Source organism: Ananas comosus, linkage group 16 (assembly GCF_001540865.1).
Source record: "Ananas comosus cultivar F153 linkage group 16, ASM154086v1, whole genome shotgun sequence".
In the NCBI taxonomy this organism is placed as follows: Eukaryota; Viridiplantae; Streptophyta; class Magnoliopsida; order Poales; family Bromeliaceae; genus Ananas; species Ananas comosus.
The window spans coordinates 9,523,434-9,542,468 of record NC_033636.1 but is presented as its reverse complement, the minus strand read 5'-3'; the positions used below and the strand labels follow the sequence as shown (position 1 = coordinate 9,542,468).

Sequence of the window (19,035 nt, the reverse complement as noted above, 5' to 3'; positions counted from 1 at the left end):
AATAAATTTTCTAATACTTTACAAACTATAATGATAGTATTTAATTAATAAACAAAAGTATAAATCACGATAATGGCTTGATATTTTAATGTTAAAATCCATACAGGAATCTTGAGTTTGAGAAGAGGGGAGTAAAAAGTTAAGCACTCAATAATCCGAAGGCTTCATTTAAAATTGGGGAGAGATTGCGTTACGTGCAGTAAAAAAATATATTAAAAAAATATTATAAAAAATATTTTTTTACGTACGTAGTATTGAATTTCGCATATATTTTGCAGTTCCACCGGAGAACGCAGAAGTATATTCCTATATACTTTTTTTTCAACTCAATTTTATCTAATAGCGCTAGACAGATCTCAATACCAAACTAAGCCTTAAAAAAATCGAACTACAATTGCTTTTGCATGTGGCGTTCACACCAAACTCTTTATTATGTTTAGAAACTAGAGATACTCATCCTTAGATATTCAACACTATGCGATTGGAGAAAAATTCATAGGCTCAACTAACTCTTTTTTTTAACGACCAAGTTGCACACCTGCATGATTCTTTCTTAGCCTTTTTTTTTTTCCTACTATAATTCTCTCTTCTGCGGCAAATAAATTCGCGCCAACAAACACAAAAGAATTATCTGATGTGGTTGCAAATAACAGTATCTAATCTCCCAAGGTATACCAACCTCTGATACAAATGCACTTCTGAAAATTTAAAAAAAAAGGAAAGAGAAAATGGACAAATTGTAACAATCAAGAGATCGCGCCGTGAAAAAAAACTGAGTCCTACTTCCTGTGAATTAGTATTGCATTAGCGAATTGAATTAGTGAACAAAGAATTCGGACAACAGGCGCTACAACAAATCAAAATCCTGATCTAGTGGCAGTGTAGTTAATTGTGAGAAAATGTGTGCAAGGACCCCAAATATCACACCGTAAATATTCTTCGATATGGAATCACCTGTTTTCGACCCAAGTTAAGTTGCCCAATCAAGAAATCATGTCATTTACCAAAAAGCATGTAGTAGTTGCAGCCGCATCAAGCTCAAGCAGGTAGTTGAAGCTTCACATTGTTTTTCCAGCTGCAAAATTCATTTGTGCAAGGATTATGTGACTGAATAATTAGCTCTTCTAAATTAGGTCACACAGGTTGCAATAAGCAGCTCACCTCAAGTAATAGTAATAGAAGAAGTCGGCGTATAAACCGGTCTGGACAAGGCCAGCAATCCAAGCTGAAATTAAGAATATATCGGATTAAAAATCACTTGCTTATATCAGATTAGCTAAACATTAGTAAACTTACGTATCCATCGGCTGAAATGCTGCTCTGTGAAGTAGCGATAGATCCAGTTAAGAATGTAGAATGCACGATAGGCCCTGAAGAATTGAAGATCAAAGGATATAAAATTAGGAATTAAGAAAGCAAGAAAAGCGACAGGTAGACATGTTTAACAGCCAGAAGAATTTGCTGATTTATCTGGATATTGTGTCTGACGAATTTTCTCTGATGATAGAGAGTTCTTTATGAAGCAGCTTGTCGAGTTCAAAGAAATAGACCAAGTCATATAGCAACACTAAGCAGTTGTTGGGGATGTCCATCGTTTATGGCCTAAGGTCTCAAGATTAGCCATTAAATACTAAAACCTACTTATTCACCTTTCATGCAAATCAGTGCAGTGTGCAACAGGTTTACAAGATAGAAGTTCTCTTTCATAAAAGCAGACTGATGAATTCCTACCACGATGAATTAAAAAAAAACAGCCATCAACAAAATTTTTTTTTATTTAGATAACACAATCAGAAACATAAGCACAAAACTGATGAATAAAGTTCAGGCATGTTAAAAACTGGCTTTCTGCAAGCTACTTTCATTAATAACCCGCCTGGAATAATAAAAAAAATAACAGAATTCTCTACACCGTGTAGCTCCATCATAGTACGGTAAGTTTAGAAGATTCTAAATGATACTATAATAGGAGAAATGAGCTGGAATACTTTTATAAGTATTAGCCCTTTTTTACTTCTATCTTTTTCACCTTTGGATCAATACTATTCCACCAACTACCACTAGATCTTATGGAGACCACTATTATCCCAACCCCACAATCCTTCATCCAAGGGCTACAAATCTAGAAGTTAAAAGGCCCAAATACTTATCAAAGTATTCTAGCTCGATTCGCGATATGTTCCATTTTAGCTAACACTAAACACATGATAGCTCAAGAGCCATAGTGATAAGCCCCTCTCATGCATGATTTCACTTGGCTTCATTTCCTTGTCGACTCTAGATTGGAATATAATGATGCTGACAACAACAAAGAAAACACGAAAGATCCATAGGACATAACATAGTAAGCTACAGCCTACGGCACCTGTAAGACAGGTAGCAATAACATATGATAAGCCACTACCAAAACTGACCAAACAGTCGACTACATATCAAAATTGTAGTTCTTTTTGCATATTTTCCACCCAAAACTTTCCATTTTATGCCATTGTTTTCAATCTATTTATTCTCATAAAAAAGAAAAAGTACACAATAGTACGCTAACATAAAAGTGGATCAGCATAGCTTGGATAAAGTTAAACAATACCCAAGAAAGAAAACGTATTGTCCAGTCAAATTGTCCACGTTTCGACTTCTCTGCAACAAAACTAACTGGGGTAGTATAGCCACTGCCTCCAAATATATGGAAAATGCCCAACAAACCTGCATTATGGACCACAAAGCCAAAAAATAGTTTTCTGATATGAAGGATAGTAATGCAGAGTTGTGATCATACCCATAAAGCATATAGCACAGCGCTATATGGTCTAACCTTAACTATTCGTAAAATGTTAAATCTAAATATATGGCAAAAATGCAGAAAGAAGAAATGAAGGGATCACGTCCCTTGTATTCCATCCATATTCACTTGTTCATGAAGTTGCAATACGATATATGCACTAAAAATCTGTTTACATCATATGCCTGAATAAATGCAATGGATAATTAACCCAAAAAGAAGAAAAAGAAAAAAAAAAGGACAAAAGTAGCTTACGAACTTCAGATACAGGTACATCGAGTTAGAGATGGCCTGCATTCTAGATATTAATATCTTCAAACAACCTCTCAGGTGTTAGATATGAGACCACACAAATAGTTAAAGAAGTTCATAAATATAGAACATTCAAGGAGAACCTAGCTATGTTTTCTTAGCTAACCTCCTTTTAGAAAGTTCACCTTTCAGGAAGAAGTTTCCAGAACTAATACTGAAAATTCGATTAAATACTGAAAGAAACAATACCCTGTCTTTCTTTCCCCTTTTTCTACTCCTTTCATATTCAGTTTAATTTTTACAGGATGATAAAATGCCCTCTCATAGAATTCGATTAAATTCTGAAAGAAACAATACCCTGTCTTTCTTCCCCTTTTCTACTCCTTTCATATTCAGTGTAGCTTTTACAGGATGATAAAATGCCCTCTCGTAAAATGCAAAGCAAGTTAGAGATTTTCAACTGGTACGAGGATTTGCAGAAACTTCAGACATCGCCAACTGATGAATCTTGTAGTCCAATAGCAGCCAATATCCGAATTAACTCATTTTCACCAGCAATGCTCACTATATGGATTTTAATCAAGGTTTAAGCTAGACATAATAATCAGAACATCATACTCGTGATCTCGGTACTTTCCCAGCTTATGTGAATGCTTTCTGATACCTTTTCCAGTTATATACAGCAATACAGAGACCATTACTACCAAATAAGACAACAATGCCCCAATTCTAGCATTCTTAAACCATGTCAACCAAAGTATAGTATCCAAAATTGAAGCGAAAACCCTAGGACGGAGAAATTAAGCAAATTTTACCTCTCGAATCGTGAAGCGATCGTGGAAGAGCAACGCCAAAACCAAGCTCCCGGCGACGAGCGTGTAATGCCGAAACGTGTCCTGGTCCTTGTCGTAGGTCCTACGCACCACGGGGTGAGCTCGCATGCACCAAACAATGGCAAGCGAGCTCGATATGAACACCAGCTTCATCACAGTATTGTACAAGGATATGAAATCCGTGAGCAGATCCAAGTAGCGGGTTAAGAACACAAGCGCGTACAACTCCTGCGTCTTGAGCGAGATCCCTAAACACATTAAAAAGAAAAAAAAAAAAAAAACGTAAAAATTAGATGCAAAACAATCACGATCGGATTAGAGATTGCAAGACGGGCAGAAACCCTTGATTCGAACCGGAACAGGATTTGGTGGCGTAGATCTTTAGGAGGAGGACGAGGACGCTGAAGAGGTGGGTCATGTCCCCGGCGAATCTGAAGACGTTCATTGTGGCGGTGGAAGAGGGAGACGAGCCCTAGGGTTTTGCTCCGTGCGATTCGAGTCTAGGGTATTGGGGGAAAAATGGTGGATGGGGTGGACGTGGGAGAGAAGAAGAAGAAGAAGAAGAAGAAGTGTGTTTGGGAGTTGTGCAACGAAAAGGGAAAGGCGTTCGAATTGTTCGGAAAAAGGAAGGGATGATGACGTGGCAGAGCCAGTAGCGCTCTAGGCTCCGTCACGGTCGGCTGCAGTGTGGCTCGCTCGAGAATATTCGGAAAACGAGTTGCTCTCTTTACGTAACACGTGTGCCTCATATATATATATATATATAATATATATATATATATAAACTGATTGGGTAACAGTTTCTTTCTTTTCCTTTTCTTTTTTCGGGGGGGCAGAGAATTATTACATCGTAACAATAAGATCGAACTGCTATAGATCATCGCGGACGTTTAAATTTAAAATTTGAACGAAATTTTTTTGATATCTTTACGCCTATACATGTAGTAGAGAGTCATTTTTTCTAATACATACACCAATATAGGTAGCAATCCATTTATCTATTATTGAATCCCACAAAAACTGATGACCAGAGACATTCTTCTTATCATTTTAATTTGAAAATTTATATATGATTGCACAAAAAAATGTCTTCGAATTCAAATGTTAAATGCAGTACATCACGTCCAATTTGAAAAAAATTTATTGTTTGCACTTGATATAAAACAATTTAAGCTATTACGCATGGAAAGAACATGTAGGGGCAAACAAAAAAACAGCAACTTGTCCAGTATTGTAAATACTAAAAAATAATGTAGGAAAAAAAAAATGTAATAAGATACGACCACAACACATATAGGCGAGAAAAGAATACTACAAAACAATGCTCTCAAGTCTAAATAAGTCGCAACAATATTTGTAGCCACGAAGAGTCCTTTTAGCAGCTGTGGAGTATTGATTCGATCCCAATCCTGCCCGTTAACAAAATAAATAAATAAAAAGAAGTCAATAGACTAAATCTCAGTGACAAAAAGAAAGCAAAAGCCATTACCTTATATTTCAAAGCTATAAAAATCACCAGGTGGAAGTTGCTAAAAAAATGGGTGTAAAAATATTATTTGCTCATAGTTGTTGATAAGTAGAAGTTCCAAAATATGGAGCAGGTCGACATGAACGCAACGCGAGCAGAGAGAGGAATCACTCTGAAACATGAAATGACGAAGGACTCAAAAAAACAATTGATAAAAACGTAAAGTCATCAAATTATTAGGAGACTAACGAATACCAGCAACACATAGATCGATCACAATGTTTATTTTCCGTGCCAAAGAACTATAGCAATAAGAAACAAAAAAAAGGTCGAATTCACTTTACCCAAAGTTAAGGATGGAAACGGGAATCCAAAATCTGAATCCTGAAAAAGATAAGGGAAGTAGGACTAATTAAATTCAATCCTATTTGACAGGAATGTAGAAACACATATCAAAAAGCTCATCACCAAACAGTAGAGTGGGAAGGGCATCCTTCTGATATTTGGATGGTAGCTGCGATATCTTTCCTAGCCATAAATTATTCCATGCAAATATAACGGCAATAACGCATGGACCAAGTACAATCTGGTTTAATATAACCTGAAAAGGAAAGATAACAAATAGTGGCGACGACATAGTAACCATAAGTACCGCAAAGAATTCAAGATTTAAAACAAAAAAATATTACCTTCGTCGACAGGTTTAAGAATGTTGGCTTAGGCATGCATTGATCAAGAAATTTATACCATGCAAAAGAACCCGGACCATAAAGAAGAAACCCATAGGATGCCATTCGAAGTGCACGAAGCCAGTCATGATTCAATAGAAGCACTGATATCAACTCCTGGAAGACTAACATAGAGGTAATTTCCAGAGTAATGTAGCAAATAAAATGCAGATCTAACAAGTTGAAAAGCTGAGCGTGAGGTAAGAAGGATAACAGATGATAAATCTGAAGAGAAACATACCAATGCAAAGAGAAAAAAAGAAAAGAGATTTAAAGCAGTTATGTGTGGCAGAGTACGGATAAATGGTTTTTTAAACTACAGAAACTATTAAATTAGATTAACATCATGAAAGAGTGCAGAATAATTCCTTCAATTGCAAACTCCCTAGCATTCATAGTGGCAGTGCAAAAAGAACATCAGAGCTTAGTCATTAGCCTTTACCAAAAAAAAGAAAAAAAAGCACTGCAAGATAAAAGGTATACATGCAGAGAATTAACAAGTTATTCAAAGGGACCAATATATACTGAGCACAAAAAAAGAAGTTCGGAAAAATAGCTGGCTAAAAAAGATTTTTATTATGAAAGAATAATAATAAAAACATCATAAGAGTGTCGGTACAAAGGTGTTATCAGTGACCACTGAAGAAGCAAAGAGGACGTCAATCTGCTAAGAAATTCATTGCGTGTTTTAAGGAGGTAGAAGCAAGCTGTTTGTTTTTAGTTACGAGCATCTGCCCGATTCTCCTCGAAGACAGAGGCCGAGAGAATCAACCGGACTCCAAAAGCAGTCATGATAGCAAAATTTATATATTTACTCTTTTTTGGTTCTTATTTCCAAATCATAACCTCCAAGAAGGAGGCCGAGAAGTGCTACGTGAGCATCCATAATGTTCGCAGAAGAATTGACTATAAATTGGCGTTACCAAAGCAGCTCTCCTTAAACTTTGGGAGCAAATCCATCATGCTCGAGAAAGAAATACATACCCTATCACAGCACATCACATTTTGAGAAGCCATTAATACAGGCATCAGAATTAATAGGCAATGACAAAGTGCAACAAGCAGTTTATCCACCATCGACAGTCAACGAATCCACAGTAAGAGATAGTCCCTAATGATCTTCCCCTAAATTAGTTTCTAACTTTCAAAAACATAGCCTATTTGGACCCAATATGATAACCTTTTTGATTCAAATGGTTATCATTTTGGCTAATTTAGATTCGGATGAAGAAGGAAAAGCAATCAAGCTCAGTTGCAGATCTTCTATCAAGGAACTCTTAAATCCTCATGCAGGAATTCCAATTTAAATGACTCATTTTGATATAAACGGGCAAATCTTAGCCACTGAAGCTGCCCTAATTTGTACAGCGATTACGATAAATAACTACAATCAACAACGGAAATTTCAATTTAAATGACTCATTCGGATTGGGATATAAACGGGCAAATCTTAGCCCCAACACTGAAGCTGCCCTAATTTGGAAAGCGATTATGATAAATAACTACAATCAACGACGGCCCTAAACTTCGAAATCATAAGGTATACTAGGGTTTCCAACATTTCAACAACCCTAAGAATGTAAAGTTCAGAGAGAGAGAGAGAGTATAAGCAATCGACCTTGTTCTCTTCGTCTCGTTCGCCATGGAAGTAGCTCACCAAGCGATCTCGGACCTGGGCGACGGTGTCCCCGGTGAGCGTAAGGGAGGCGGCGATCGTCGCCTGCTTCAGGGGGAAGTCGAAGAGGGGCCGCCCCTCACGCCCGAACCCTATCGACTCCGACGAGGATGATCCCGGCCTCCGGTGGCCGCGGCGCCGGCGCTGGCGATCGCCGCCTCCGCCGCCGCACGAGGGGAATCGCCACCACAAGCCCCCGCCTCCGAGGGTGCCCATGGGGGGTAACGGAGAAGGGAGGAGGGAGGAGAGGGATGGAGAAGAAGCTCCAACTCCAACTTGGTTAGGCGAGAGAGGGGAGTGAGGCGACGCGGGCTCTCGGGCTTTTATTATCGGGGTGGTAATCCCTACTAAATGGATCTATACATGTTTTATGTTTTCCCTAACTAAAAAACATAAAAAATAAGTTGTAAATTGATTTCGCCCTTGGACTCATTTTTACTGCAACTTACAATGACATTTTTTTTACCCTATTAAAAATTTAAGCTACTAATATATTCATCAAATTTATTTAAATAAATTTAAATAATGACTATCTGTATACTACTAGCTTAACACTGAGTATAAATCAGATCTAAATAAAATATAAATATTTATACGTATATATATTTTTAATTATTAAATAGTTTATAAATAAATCATAAATCTCATTATAGAAAACTCATGTTATATTGAGTTGGACTTAATTAGAGAGATCGAAAAGGCAAAGAGAGCCACTAGGATTTTTTTTTTTTTTTGGTTACTCCTTTCATATTTTTACTAAACAAATAAATAATTTGTCTATGATACTTTCTCACTGTAATTCCTAAAAGCGGACAACTTCAAAAAAAAATAATAATAATAATAATAATAATGATAATTAAAAGATTTAACTTTCAAAAAAAAAAAAATGAAAAAACGAGCGGAGGGGGCGCGGGAGCTCGAGTAACTCCCTGGAAACTAAAAACGAAGACTTAATTTTACTCTCCTTTGCTTTCGCGTGCGCGACCCTTTTACCTATTTCTCTCCCACCCACTTCCTCTTTCTCCCTCACCAACCCCTTCTCCTTTTCACCACTCAATCCCTTCTCCCTTCTTCGTTTACATCCCTCTAAAATCGCCCTTCCTCGTCTCCACCGGGGCAAATTAAACGACGCTCAGAGGCGGAGATCGAGGAGCAAATCGCGATCGCGAATCCGAGGAGATCGCTTTATCTGTAATCCGCAGCGGAATCGGTTTGGGGGCTTAGTAAACAGGTCCAAGCTCGGTTTGAGTTCTCTTTTTCCCGATCAATCTCTCTTGCACTGTGAGTTTGTTAGTCTTGTTGCTGAGATCTACTCGGAACTAGGGTTTTGGCGCACTATTGAGGAACGAGGAGCGAGATCTAGGAATGATTTTTGATGCGATTTGTTGTGGTTAGGTCAAAGTTGGTCTTTTGCATTGGAATCTCTGTCAAAATCCCTTCTTTTAATCTTTTTACACCTCATAACATGCTTTAAATGGGAGATTGCGATTTGGAGCCTGTAAAGGCGAAGGAAGAAGAGGATGTAGCAGCTTCTGATGCTGGGATTAATGGGCATGTGAGCGAAAGTTGTGGGCCGGTGCTTCGAAAGGAGCCTTCGTTCTCTCGGTGGTGCGATGAGTTTGGCAACCCCTGCCCAGACCGACCTTCCGATGATGGATCTGTGGAGATTGGCACTGCTGATGATTCGGAGGAGTTTGAATTGCCGTTGCTCCAAGGAAGTGAATCAGCGAAAGAGTTTTCTGAGAAGGAAACCAGGGGAATGAACAATGTTGGCCAAAAAAGCATTAGATCAAACACAGAAAATGGAGGGAGGAGTTATTTACCCTTGGATATTGATAGTACAATGGGTGGGATGGAAAAGGTGGAGCTTTCCACTGGAAGCTCACTTTCGGTATGGTTTGTGCTGAAGATATTGTTTTATATACTGGTCTGGTACACTTTTAGTACTTGCTTAACACTGTGAGTGCTAATTCCCTTTCAAGTAATTTCTCTGTTTACTTGAGATAAAAATTTGATTTTGGTGCTACTGACTGATTCTTTCTTTGTTACAATAGCTATAATAAGGAGATGTTGGGGGATCATCTCTGGAAGTTTCCTGCTCCCTTTATGATGACCACTATCCATTTCACATTGCAAGCACTGTTATCTAAGGCCATTGTATACTACCAATCTCGAGGCTCCCAAAACAGCAGGGCTACAATGACATGGAAGGATTACTTTATCCGAGGTAATGCAATAACTTCTGTTATGTTTATGTTCCAATATTTATGTCCGGGTTCAACTGAAATAAAGTAAACTCAATGGCAACTAGTGTAAAGACGCCAAAAGCACATATTCTTTGCCACCATGGTTGTCCATATCTGTTGATTCTCAGTATGAACTGGATTCCCTTTATAATGTAATGCCTATCTTATGATTTTCAGCCATGGAACAATGCTGCTGGTATTTGGTAGCTATTTTGTTTGATATCATCTTTCTTCTTTTATGCGCCATTTACAGGGATGTTCTGTAATGAAATTCCGACTTGTTGTTTGAGTGCCCAACTTACTTCCATTTCTTCTCACCTCTAATGCTCCAGCTTGGCCTTCTTTCAAAACTTCATGTCTGATGTTGCTATTTGCACCAAGAGAACTAGATGTGAATTCAAATATTTGTGATATGATGTGGCTTCTGTCACAAAATCAAATGGCTGTTATGAGAGTCAGGGTCGTCAACCAAATAGTGAAAAATGTTTTTAGTAGTATTTAAGCTCTTTGAACAAACTTACTTGCGATAAAAATGAAGTATTATTGTCGTATTAGTTACAAGATTATTTTTCTTGGTGGTTTTAGTTAAGTTCTTCACTATCTGATCATTCGAGCACCTAAAGCCACAGATGGATTTCTTTTTCTGTTTCTGTTTTTTGCAGTTGTTCCAACAGCTCTGGGCACCGCTCTTGATATAAATCTGAGCAATATATCGCTTGTTTTTATAACCGTGACATTTGCTACCATGGTGATTTTTCTTCTTAATTAAATTAAAGTTTGGCAAGTTCTAAATTGGGTTCCTGACAATTTTGAAACTTTGTCACCTGTAATGCAGTGCAAATCTGCTGGTCCAATTTTTCTCATTCTGTTTGCTTTTGCATTTAGGTGAGTTTTACTTTGATCAATTCTTGACAACTTTATTACTTAGTGCTCCTTCTGTAATTTTGTAGTTTACATTTTTGAATAACTGAAAGCTTATTCGCCCCTTACCATTTTTTTGTTTTATTAACCATATTGGCTTTTGCATATGGAAATTTTGTAGTAGTTAAGTACTTATTTTATGAGTGCATACCTGCAAATGCAAGAATATGCATGACTAATTGTGTTAAATTTGTCGCCAGTTCTTCTAGCTTGTAACTTCCAAAACATATTTTGGACCACGATTTGCCAGTTACTCTTTGTATTGAGAAGAGATGAGCCATGTGCTGATCACTGCAGTTGCTCCTAGCTTTATTTGAAATATGTTATATATTCCTAAGGTTTCTTCATTTTGTTCTGAAGGTTGGAGAAACTCAGCTTTAAGCTTCTTGGTATCATACTCGTAATTTCTTTTGGAGTATTCTTATCAGGTAACTGTTTATTCTATTATACATGTCTTCCATAGGGAATCTCTTTTCCTGTGTATTTCCAGTTTACCTATCTATTTTGTATTATTTGCTCATTAATGTCTTTGGGTCCTAATTATGTTGACATGCCTTGTTTATTTCAGTTGCCAAGGCTACTGAGTTTAATGTTTTGGGATTTATTCTTATTATGCTTTCTGCTGTCATGTCTGGCTTCCGCTGGTGCATGACTCAGATCCTCTTGCAGGTTCGGCAATAATTTCTCAACTACACTTTTATTTCTCCATGTCTATCTATTACATCTGCTTCAAGATTTCCTCTTAATTTCATTTCATGAAAAACACGATTACAAGTAACGTATGCGTCGTGCTTCTGTCTCTTTTTTCTCCCTATCTAAATTTGTTTTTATTTTTTTGTCCATGTGGTTTATGAACCTGGCTTGAAGAAAGAGGCATATGGTAAGCAGTCTATCGTGATTTTTTAGTTGCGAAACTCTTTGTAGGATCATAATGGAAATTAAAGAATTAAAATTTCTTATCATATTGGGCTTTTATGGAGGCCTTTACAATTTAACCACTTTCCCTTCTGGGTTGTGCAGGTCTAAGCAATCCCATTACTTTTATGAGCTATGTGACCCCTGTGATGGCCATAGCAACTGCAATCCTCTCCCTCATAATGGATCCATGGCATGATTTCAGGAAGAATCCTTTTTTTGATAATTGGAGGCATCTAGTAAGAACTTCCTTATTAATGCTTTTGGGTGGAGCATTGGCGTTCTTTATGGTAAATATTTCATGCTAAACTTTGCCTTTGAGATCAATCAATTGCTGTGAAACTTAATGAGTTACTACTTTTTGAATTTTCAGCCAGTTAACAGATGCCTGAAACAGTTGGACTAAACTTGATTATTATCTTTTTATGTTTCAGACGTTGAATATGTAGTTTATCTCCTGAGTAGTTTTATCTTTCTTTCTATTGCAGGTTTTAACTGAATATATTCTTGTTTCGACCACCAGTGCGGTAACAGTGACAATAGCTGGGATTGTTAAGGAGGCTGTTACTATTTTGGTATTGTACTTGGATTCTGAACTCTCTGTGTTCATTTAGTCTTCTCTTGTTTCTGAATATACTGCTATTACCCATAAAAATAGCTTTTATCAGCTACTTTTTAATATTTTGAAGGTAGATTTTGTTTGGGGGGTTTTATCATTGGGACAAATAAATGTCCTTAAAGAGAATTGTACTTTTGCGTTACTTATCTCCAATACATATTCTTGCTCAATATTACTGTTACTTATCTCCAATATATATTCTTGCTCAATACCTGTTTTTCCTGTGGCCTACAAATTATTTTTCATGCCCTGTTCCGATAAACATTGTTCAAAATTAGACTCGTAAGACCTTTGACAATAAGGAATTGACAATCATCATAAGTCTCTTCTTTTTCTTGTTAGTTTCACATTACACTCGAGCAGCTTTAGAAATCATATGTTCATTTCTTGCATTTATTACTCCAAATTGCTAGAGATCTAAGTGATGTTCGTTAATTATACATGTGAACATTGTTCATATATTATATGCATATGAAAATATACATGCACTGTTCGTAATTCCATTGATATTTCTGCAGGTTGCAGTGCTTCTCTTTCATGATCCATTTACCTGGTTAAAAGGAATTGGACTTGTCATTATAATCTTTGGTGTCAGTTTGTTCAACTGGTACAAGTAAGTGAGGACGTTTTCTTTTTCTTAATGGACTTTCATGATTCTAATAAGAAGAGCATGACCATTTGATTAAGTGATTATCTAAATTCATCATTATACTGAACTATCATCTCCCTTTTAACTTCTTTATTTGATTTTGGATGATGTGTAGCGTTCAAAAGAACCATTGAAGACAGACCTTCATAATAGGCCTACTTAAAACAAATGATTCAACCAATGTACTTTTTATGCTCACTTCTTTGCTAAATCCCCTGTGCTAAGTAGCATTAAACGGTTTCAGTAGTTAACGTGCAAGTACTTAGCTTACTCAAATCCCTGAATACCTATAAGGTTGTACCAGATTAGTATTGTACTTTGTTAACAAAGACTTCTAGGTTCGTCTCACAAAGCACCTCCTAGAATTTGTCCAAAAGCAGTTATTTGGACAAATTTATGCTAGTATGCTGCCTAAGATCTGGGGTTGCAATGTCATTTGGCATCAGCTCTGGAGTTGCAATGTCACTTGGCATCAGCTATGAATATTCAAGCTCTTTTTGAGTTTTACAAGTCAAATTTGTTTGAAGACATTACTGCATCTTCTGACCTACAACCTCTTGTTATATTTCCTGTAGATGTGTTTGCTGTATGTACGAAATTCTGTAGAGCAAATGCTTGATCGAATTGTTTGTAAAAACTGCAACATACCTGATAATGATATCTTTTCTCTGTTCATCTCTTTGCCTCTTCAGGTATCACAAGTTAAAGACTGGTCAGTCTAATGATAATGAAGCAGCAGAAAATTTTCCATCTTCCAATGGAACAGCTAAATATGTTATCATGGATGATTTGGAATCACAGGAAGGTGCTGATTGATTGATTGATTTATTTTTTCGTTCCTATACATATCCGACAGGTATGATCTAAATTTCTTTTTTTTTGGAACTTTGGATTTTTTTTTTACTGGCATTTTATGACTATTTATCTTTCGATCACTCTTAATTATGTGATAAACACCTTAGATTAGTTAATAATTACATTAAGCTTGTGTTAAAGAAATTTATTCTTTATGTTACATTAATACTTGGGAACCAATTGTGAAAATCATGCTGACAGGGACTTTAACTATGATTTTGAAAGTAGTTTTGGGACATCCTTAATACATGTATAATCTGTTAAAATTTTTTCATCAGTTGTTATAACCTGCTACCGAAGCTTGACCGTCTATGACCTTGGCTTAGACTTATAAAACACATTCAGTGCCGGCAAACCATAGTGGTCTCCGAAGAAATTTTCATTCGGGCTTCTATTTCGGACTAGGAGGCAACCGTATTTAGCATATGATATTGGACGCTTCATAAATTTACAAGCAAACAAATTTCGTGTTTAGCTGAGACAAGCTGTGATAAGAAGAAAAAAGCTTCAACACATGTATTCTTTCTGGCAAAATATGATCTGCTTATTTATAAACAACTGAGTGTCAGCTTTTCTTTAACCCTTAAAATTTCTCATCCAGGATGTATTGCTACCAGGCACACTTTGATGCAGAAAAGGTTCTCCAGCATCACATGTTTACAGCCTGGTCTCGCGAATGAATCGCTACCATTCTTTTCATTTTTGGGGGAAACTATGTGCCATGTAATGCCATTGATTCATTCATGCATATTGGTTCAGGTTTCAGCAGGATGTCACTGATCAAATAGTCAAACAAACAGAAGAAGATATACTGTAGCTTCTGGGACAGTTTTGAAGGTTTTTATTATTTATTTGTTACCTTCTTTATTTTTCGATGTGAATTAGATTCACATCCTCTTGATTTTAGCAACAAAGGAGCATCCTGAAACGCAGTTCCAATCACATTCAAATATGTAAAGGATGACATGTGATAACGTGATATTTAAATTTCATTACCACATTTCTTTCGCTGTTACCGAGTAAAACTGTGGCCTCAATTTTAGCTGTTTGCTTCTACGTTCTGAATTTTCGATCTTCATTTGCCAATGATCATCGTCTTTTTTTTTTTTTTTTTTTTATGTGTATTTGATGAAGAAGAGGAAGAAGAAGAAGCCCGTAGGCAAACCTGAACCCCATAACACCCTTCAGAAAGGTAAAACCAAGTTATTATTGGAGTTATTTGTTTATTTATATAATATTTTTCAGCAAACTTTGCTTGATATTGGACTTATAAAGTATCAGAGTTATTGTACCATGTAAGATAATTTAGATTAACCCGTGATGTTTTACGCAATCCAACTATTGCAGCTTTTAAATAAAATAAAAATGAAAAGCAAAATTGCTATAAGGCTTTCTTTTTTGTTTGTTTGGATTGATGAGCTTGTGTTTTACTATGATCTTCAAGTACTTGAATCTTTGTTAAAGCTTGGTTCATCCTTATCTTTCCAAACTAGAAGAAACAAAATATAGCTTATTATACCCACACATGGAAAATGGGGTTGATGTTACACTTCCTAAACCCTTTAAATTAACTAATCCCCCATGTTATCTTTCTTATTTATTTCTAGCTCTTGTTTCTTGAGCTCTCTCTTTTTATTTTTTTTTTCCTTTTTGCTTTTTTATAAGCTTATTACTGCCTTATCTTGTCAGTTAAGATACTTTCATAATTAAACTGCAGATCGATGCCGTAATCAACCATGTCTTATGCGAAGGAACTAATACTTTATTTGCTCTCATTAAGTCTAATCAAGCATTTTTAAGTTAATTACTGTAGGTGTGTGACACATTAGATTCTTCATATGGGTTGAGCTAATGTAGGATTCTGAGTGGCCCATGTGATGCAGAAATTGATGTTTATCCTGTGGAGAGACTCTCCCTGAGATCTTGAATCTTATTGGTTCTAGGATCTGCATCAAGATTCCCTCTTTTTCTCAAAAAAAAAAACCCTTTTAGAGAGACCTAACAATCTTGACAAGCATTGAGAAAATTGGATGTGGAAAAAAGTAGAATCAATTCATATATTCCAAAGTTGTTGTCCTATCGAATGATAGCTATGTTACACAAAAAAACAAGATAAGACAATTGAATATTCGTTGTTAAGATTGTCTAAAAACTTACTCTCATACAATATTATACTTGTTCTTTATATAACAGAATAACCCAAACGAAAAGCAAAACCTCTGTATCATTTTGCTTGTTAAGTTTAGGTGTTTTAAGATTAGTACCTCGATTTTCTATAACCACATTTCCGTTACCCTGAGTTGTTAGTGTAATCCAAATTCTAACCTATAATTACAAATTTGAACAGAGATTCAGGTTCTCAAGTGCTCAAAACTTGAACTTTGATGTGGTTTATTAAAAGGCACCAATATATATATATATATATAGAGAGAGAGAGAGAGAGAGAGAGAGATAGGCTGGTATACTATCGGTAGCACGGAGGCCTCCGTGCTGCCAAGTTGTTTTCAATGATGCCGCTTTCAAATCGACGATCGGCTCCGTTAGACTTGATCTACACTATTGAAAGTATTTGAAAACTAAATTTTATAATTATTCGGCATCATTTACCTATCAAACGAGTAATCTAAAAATGAACGGCTTAAAATAAAAATTTTCTAAAAAATGATGATAAAAAACTTGAATTTAAAATCAGAGGTACTAATCTTACTCTAAATAGTGAAAAAAATTTTCTATAAAAATTTCATCAGATTTAGATTGTTTTACATCGTTAAATTCACAAGTGCCTCACATCTACTATTAAAATTGTCAATTTTGAGACCTTTTGATTACTAGCCAAATGATGTCGAAAAATTATGAAATTTAGTTTTCAAATATTTTTAATAGTGTAGATCAAGTCTAACGGAACCGATCGTCGGTTTGGAAGCGGCATCATTGAAAATAACTTGATAGCACGGAGGCCTCCGTGCTACCGATAGTATACCAGCCTATATATATAATTCAGCTCCTATGCTTTTAAAAGTATCAAGTCATTGGTGCTCGTAAGTTTTCAGCTCTTAAATTAAAAAATGTGCGCTATATATATATATATATATATATATATATATATATAGCGCCATAACATAGTACTATACTCTTCGGAAGGTTCTATGTTCTATAATTGAGAGAGTGACTCAAAAAGATCAGAACAAGTTGCAATGACGAAAACAAAAGACTTTAATCCAAACAACACTACCCATCAACCACAAATTGAAACACAGATACATAAATGACTTATCCTCTAAGGCACACTTCTGATGTCCACAACACGCAATTCCCATACATAAAGGTCACACGCAGATGAAGACATTTTAGGCTCTGTTCAGACGTTGGAATAATATTTATTCAGCACAAAATTTTTTCCTGCGTGACAAAAAATAAGGAGTTAAAATTTGAAGTAGAATATGATACCCCTTCTGGCATTAAGTCGCATTTTCTACTCTAAAATATATCGAATAAATATTTATGTATTCAAATAAAGTCATAATGTACACGATTAACGAAAATGATGGCGCGGTTTCGCATAATCGCAAACATTAACGATGGAGTCGAATCCGACGATGCCGCGGCCGGCGTTTCCTCCCATTGATTCCACAAGCATACTTCCAATTAGTCTTTAATTAAAAAAGTTAAATCCTTAACTAAAAGTTAAAACAGGGATAAGTTTTAAAAATATATAAATAAACTATGTGCTACAGCGTATTTTTATATTAGTTCTGAACTTAGGCCGGATTTTGATGTGCATTACCATGTATGATTAAGGTACTAGCTAAAGTTCAAATGTACTAGCAAAAATTCGATTTAAATTTAAATTTAAATTCTAACAAAAATTACGGAAAGATCTTACAAAATATTGTACAAACAAAATCATCAGGAGCTGATACGGAGAAAAAAAAAAAAGAAAAGAAAAAGAAAAAACACCAACCCTTATTTTTGTTCGATTCCATTTTTTTTTATTATTATTTCGCTTTCTTGTTACCCTCCTACCGAGCTAATCCAAATTCCAAAATCAGAAGAGAAAAAAAAAAAAGCCCAACATTATGTACGTCAAATATTTAGCCACNAAAAAAAAAAAAAAAAAAAAAACTACCGAAAATAAAGTTAATTAGAAATCGTACGGCGCACAACACGCCTGATGATGATCAACGGCTATGAATCGCCCCCCAAAGAGCACGCACCCCGCGCTTCTTTTTTTTTCTTTTATTTTTTTTCTTTTTTGGCGTGTGGGACGATTTAGCTATTCATCGATCTCCACGGCTCCGGCTCCGGCTCCGGCTCCGGCTCCGGCTCCGGGCCAAAGCCGCGGCGGTGGCGAAACACGACGGCGCACTCGGGGAGCTCGCCGAGCCCGGCGAAGAGCGCGTCCTCCTCCTCGGCGCGCCGCCCCGAGTCTCCGCGCTCCTCGGGGAGCAGCGCCGCGCCGTACATCGGCCCGTACAGCAGCACCGCCGCCTCGTCCTCCTCCTCGGCGCGCCACTCGAATTCCGCGCCGATCATCAAGTCCCCGAACCTCCCCCGCGCCCCCACCTCCTCCTCCTCCTCCTCCTCCGGTTCGTCCGGCCCGGCCCGGCCCGCTTCCGGTTCGCGCTCCTCCCCGGCCCGGGCCGGGCGCTTCGAACTCGGACGGTGCGGATTCTTCGGCGCCGGCCACGGATGGTTGTGATCGAAGGAGTAGGTGACCACCAGCGTGGTGGGGTCCACCCGGCTCCGCTCCACCTGCTTCCGTGCGGGGCACCCTTTAGAGCTGCTGCATCTGTAGTAACCCCTGTACATGCGCCAACACACACACACACACACACACACAAATTTATATGAGGACGCCCGCATAATTAATTAGTCGGTGGGTAGTAGTAGTACTACTACAGTAGTGCGTACGTACCTGGGATAGGGGGAGCCCTTAATGGGCTTTTGGCCGTACTTTCGCCAGGCCCACGGATCCGACGGTGGGCCGGACTCGCCGGCGCCTTTGCCCCGCGACGGATCCGCCTCCGCTATCGGCACCGACACCACCCGCTTCTGGACCGATCGACGGCTGAGATTAATCCCCAAAAAGCCAAAA

At 37.2% G+C, this 19,035-nt stretch overlaps 4 protein-coding genes across 5 annotated transcripts in view; 1 reads left to right on the top strand and 3 right to left on the bottom strand.

Annotated features, from left to right (window-relative positions):
* On the bottom strand, positions 658-4,433 carry LOC109722508 (ER lumen protein-retaining receptor A-like). Its single transcript, XM_020250600.1, has 6 exons — positions 4,219-4,433; positions 3,847-4,112; positions 2,588-2,703; positions 1,297-1,370; positions 1,162-1,225; positions 658-1,075 (listed from the first exon to the last, which is right to left on the bottom strand). Exons 1-6 carry the CDS (start codon positions 4,307-4,309, stop codon positions 1,039-1,041), a joined length of 648 nt encoding a protein of 215 aa, XP_020106189.1. The 5' UTR covers positions 4,310-4,433; the 3' UTR covers positions 658-1,038.
* LOC109721866 (protein Mpv17) lies at positions 4,991-8,076 on the bottom strand. The gene is made up of 6 exons (XM_020249663.1): positions 7,679-8,076; positions 6,022-6,177; positions 5,801-5,933; positions 5,677-5,716; positions 5,354-5,504; positions 4,991-5,273 (listed from the first exon to the last, which is right to left on the bottom strand). The coding sequence occupies exons 1-5, from the start codon at positions 7,949-7,951 to the stop codon at positions 5,417-5,419; spliced, it is 690 nt and encodes a 229-aa protein (XP_020105252.1). The 5' UTR covers positions 7,952-8,076; the 3' UTR covers positions 4,991-5,273; positions 5,354-5,416.
* Positions 8,702-14,982, top strand: LOC109722318 (probable sugar phosphate/phosphate translocator At1g06470). 2 transcript variants are annotated; one of them, XM_020250337.1, is made up of 12 exons: positions 8,702-9,694; positions 9,790-9,962; positions 10,644-10,729; positions 10,817-10,866; positions 11,263-11,330; positions 11,471-11,571; positions 11,770-11,782; positions 11,923-12,107; positions 12,306-12,392; positions 12,955-13,049; positions 13,778-13,941; positions 14,558-14,829. In XM_020250337.1, the coding sequence occupies exons 1-11, from the start codon at positions 9,210-9,212 to the stop codon at positions 13,899-13,901; spliced, it is 1,467 nt and encodes a 488-aa protein (XP_020105926.1). In that variant the 5' UTR covers positions 8,702-9,209; the 3' UTR covers positions 13,902-13,941; positions 14,558-14,829. The 2 variants fall into 2 exon arrangements, with proteins under 2 accessions (XP_020105926.1, XP_020105927.1); XM_020250338.1 differs by having other exon boundaries at positions 8,703-9,694; positions 14,542-14,982.
* Positions 18,053-19,035, bottom strand: part of LOC109721918 (probable WRKY transcription factor 65) — a 1,585-nt gene continuing 602 nt past the window's right edge. Inside the window, exons 2-3 of the mRNA XM_020249738.1 lie at positions 18,856-19,008; positions 18,053-18,741 (exon numbers count right to left, since the gene is read on the bottom strand). Coding sequence (XP_020105327.1) covers positions 18,210-18,741; positions 18,856-19,008 — 685 coding nt within the window. The 3' untranslated portion in view covers positions 18,053-18,209. The remainder of the gene's footprint in view (positions 18,742-18,855; positions 19,009-19,035) is intronic.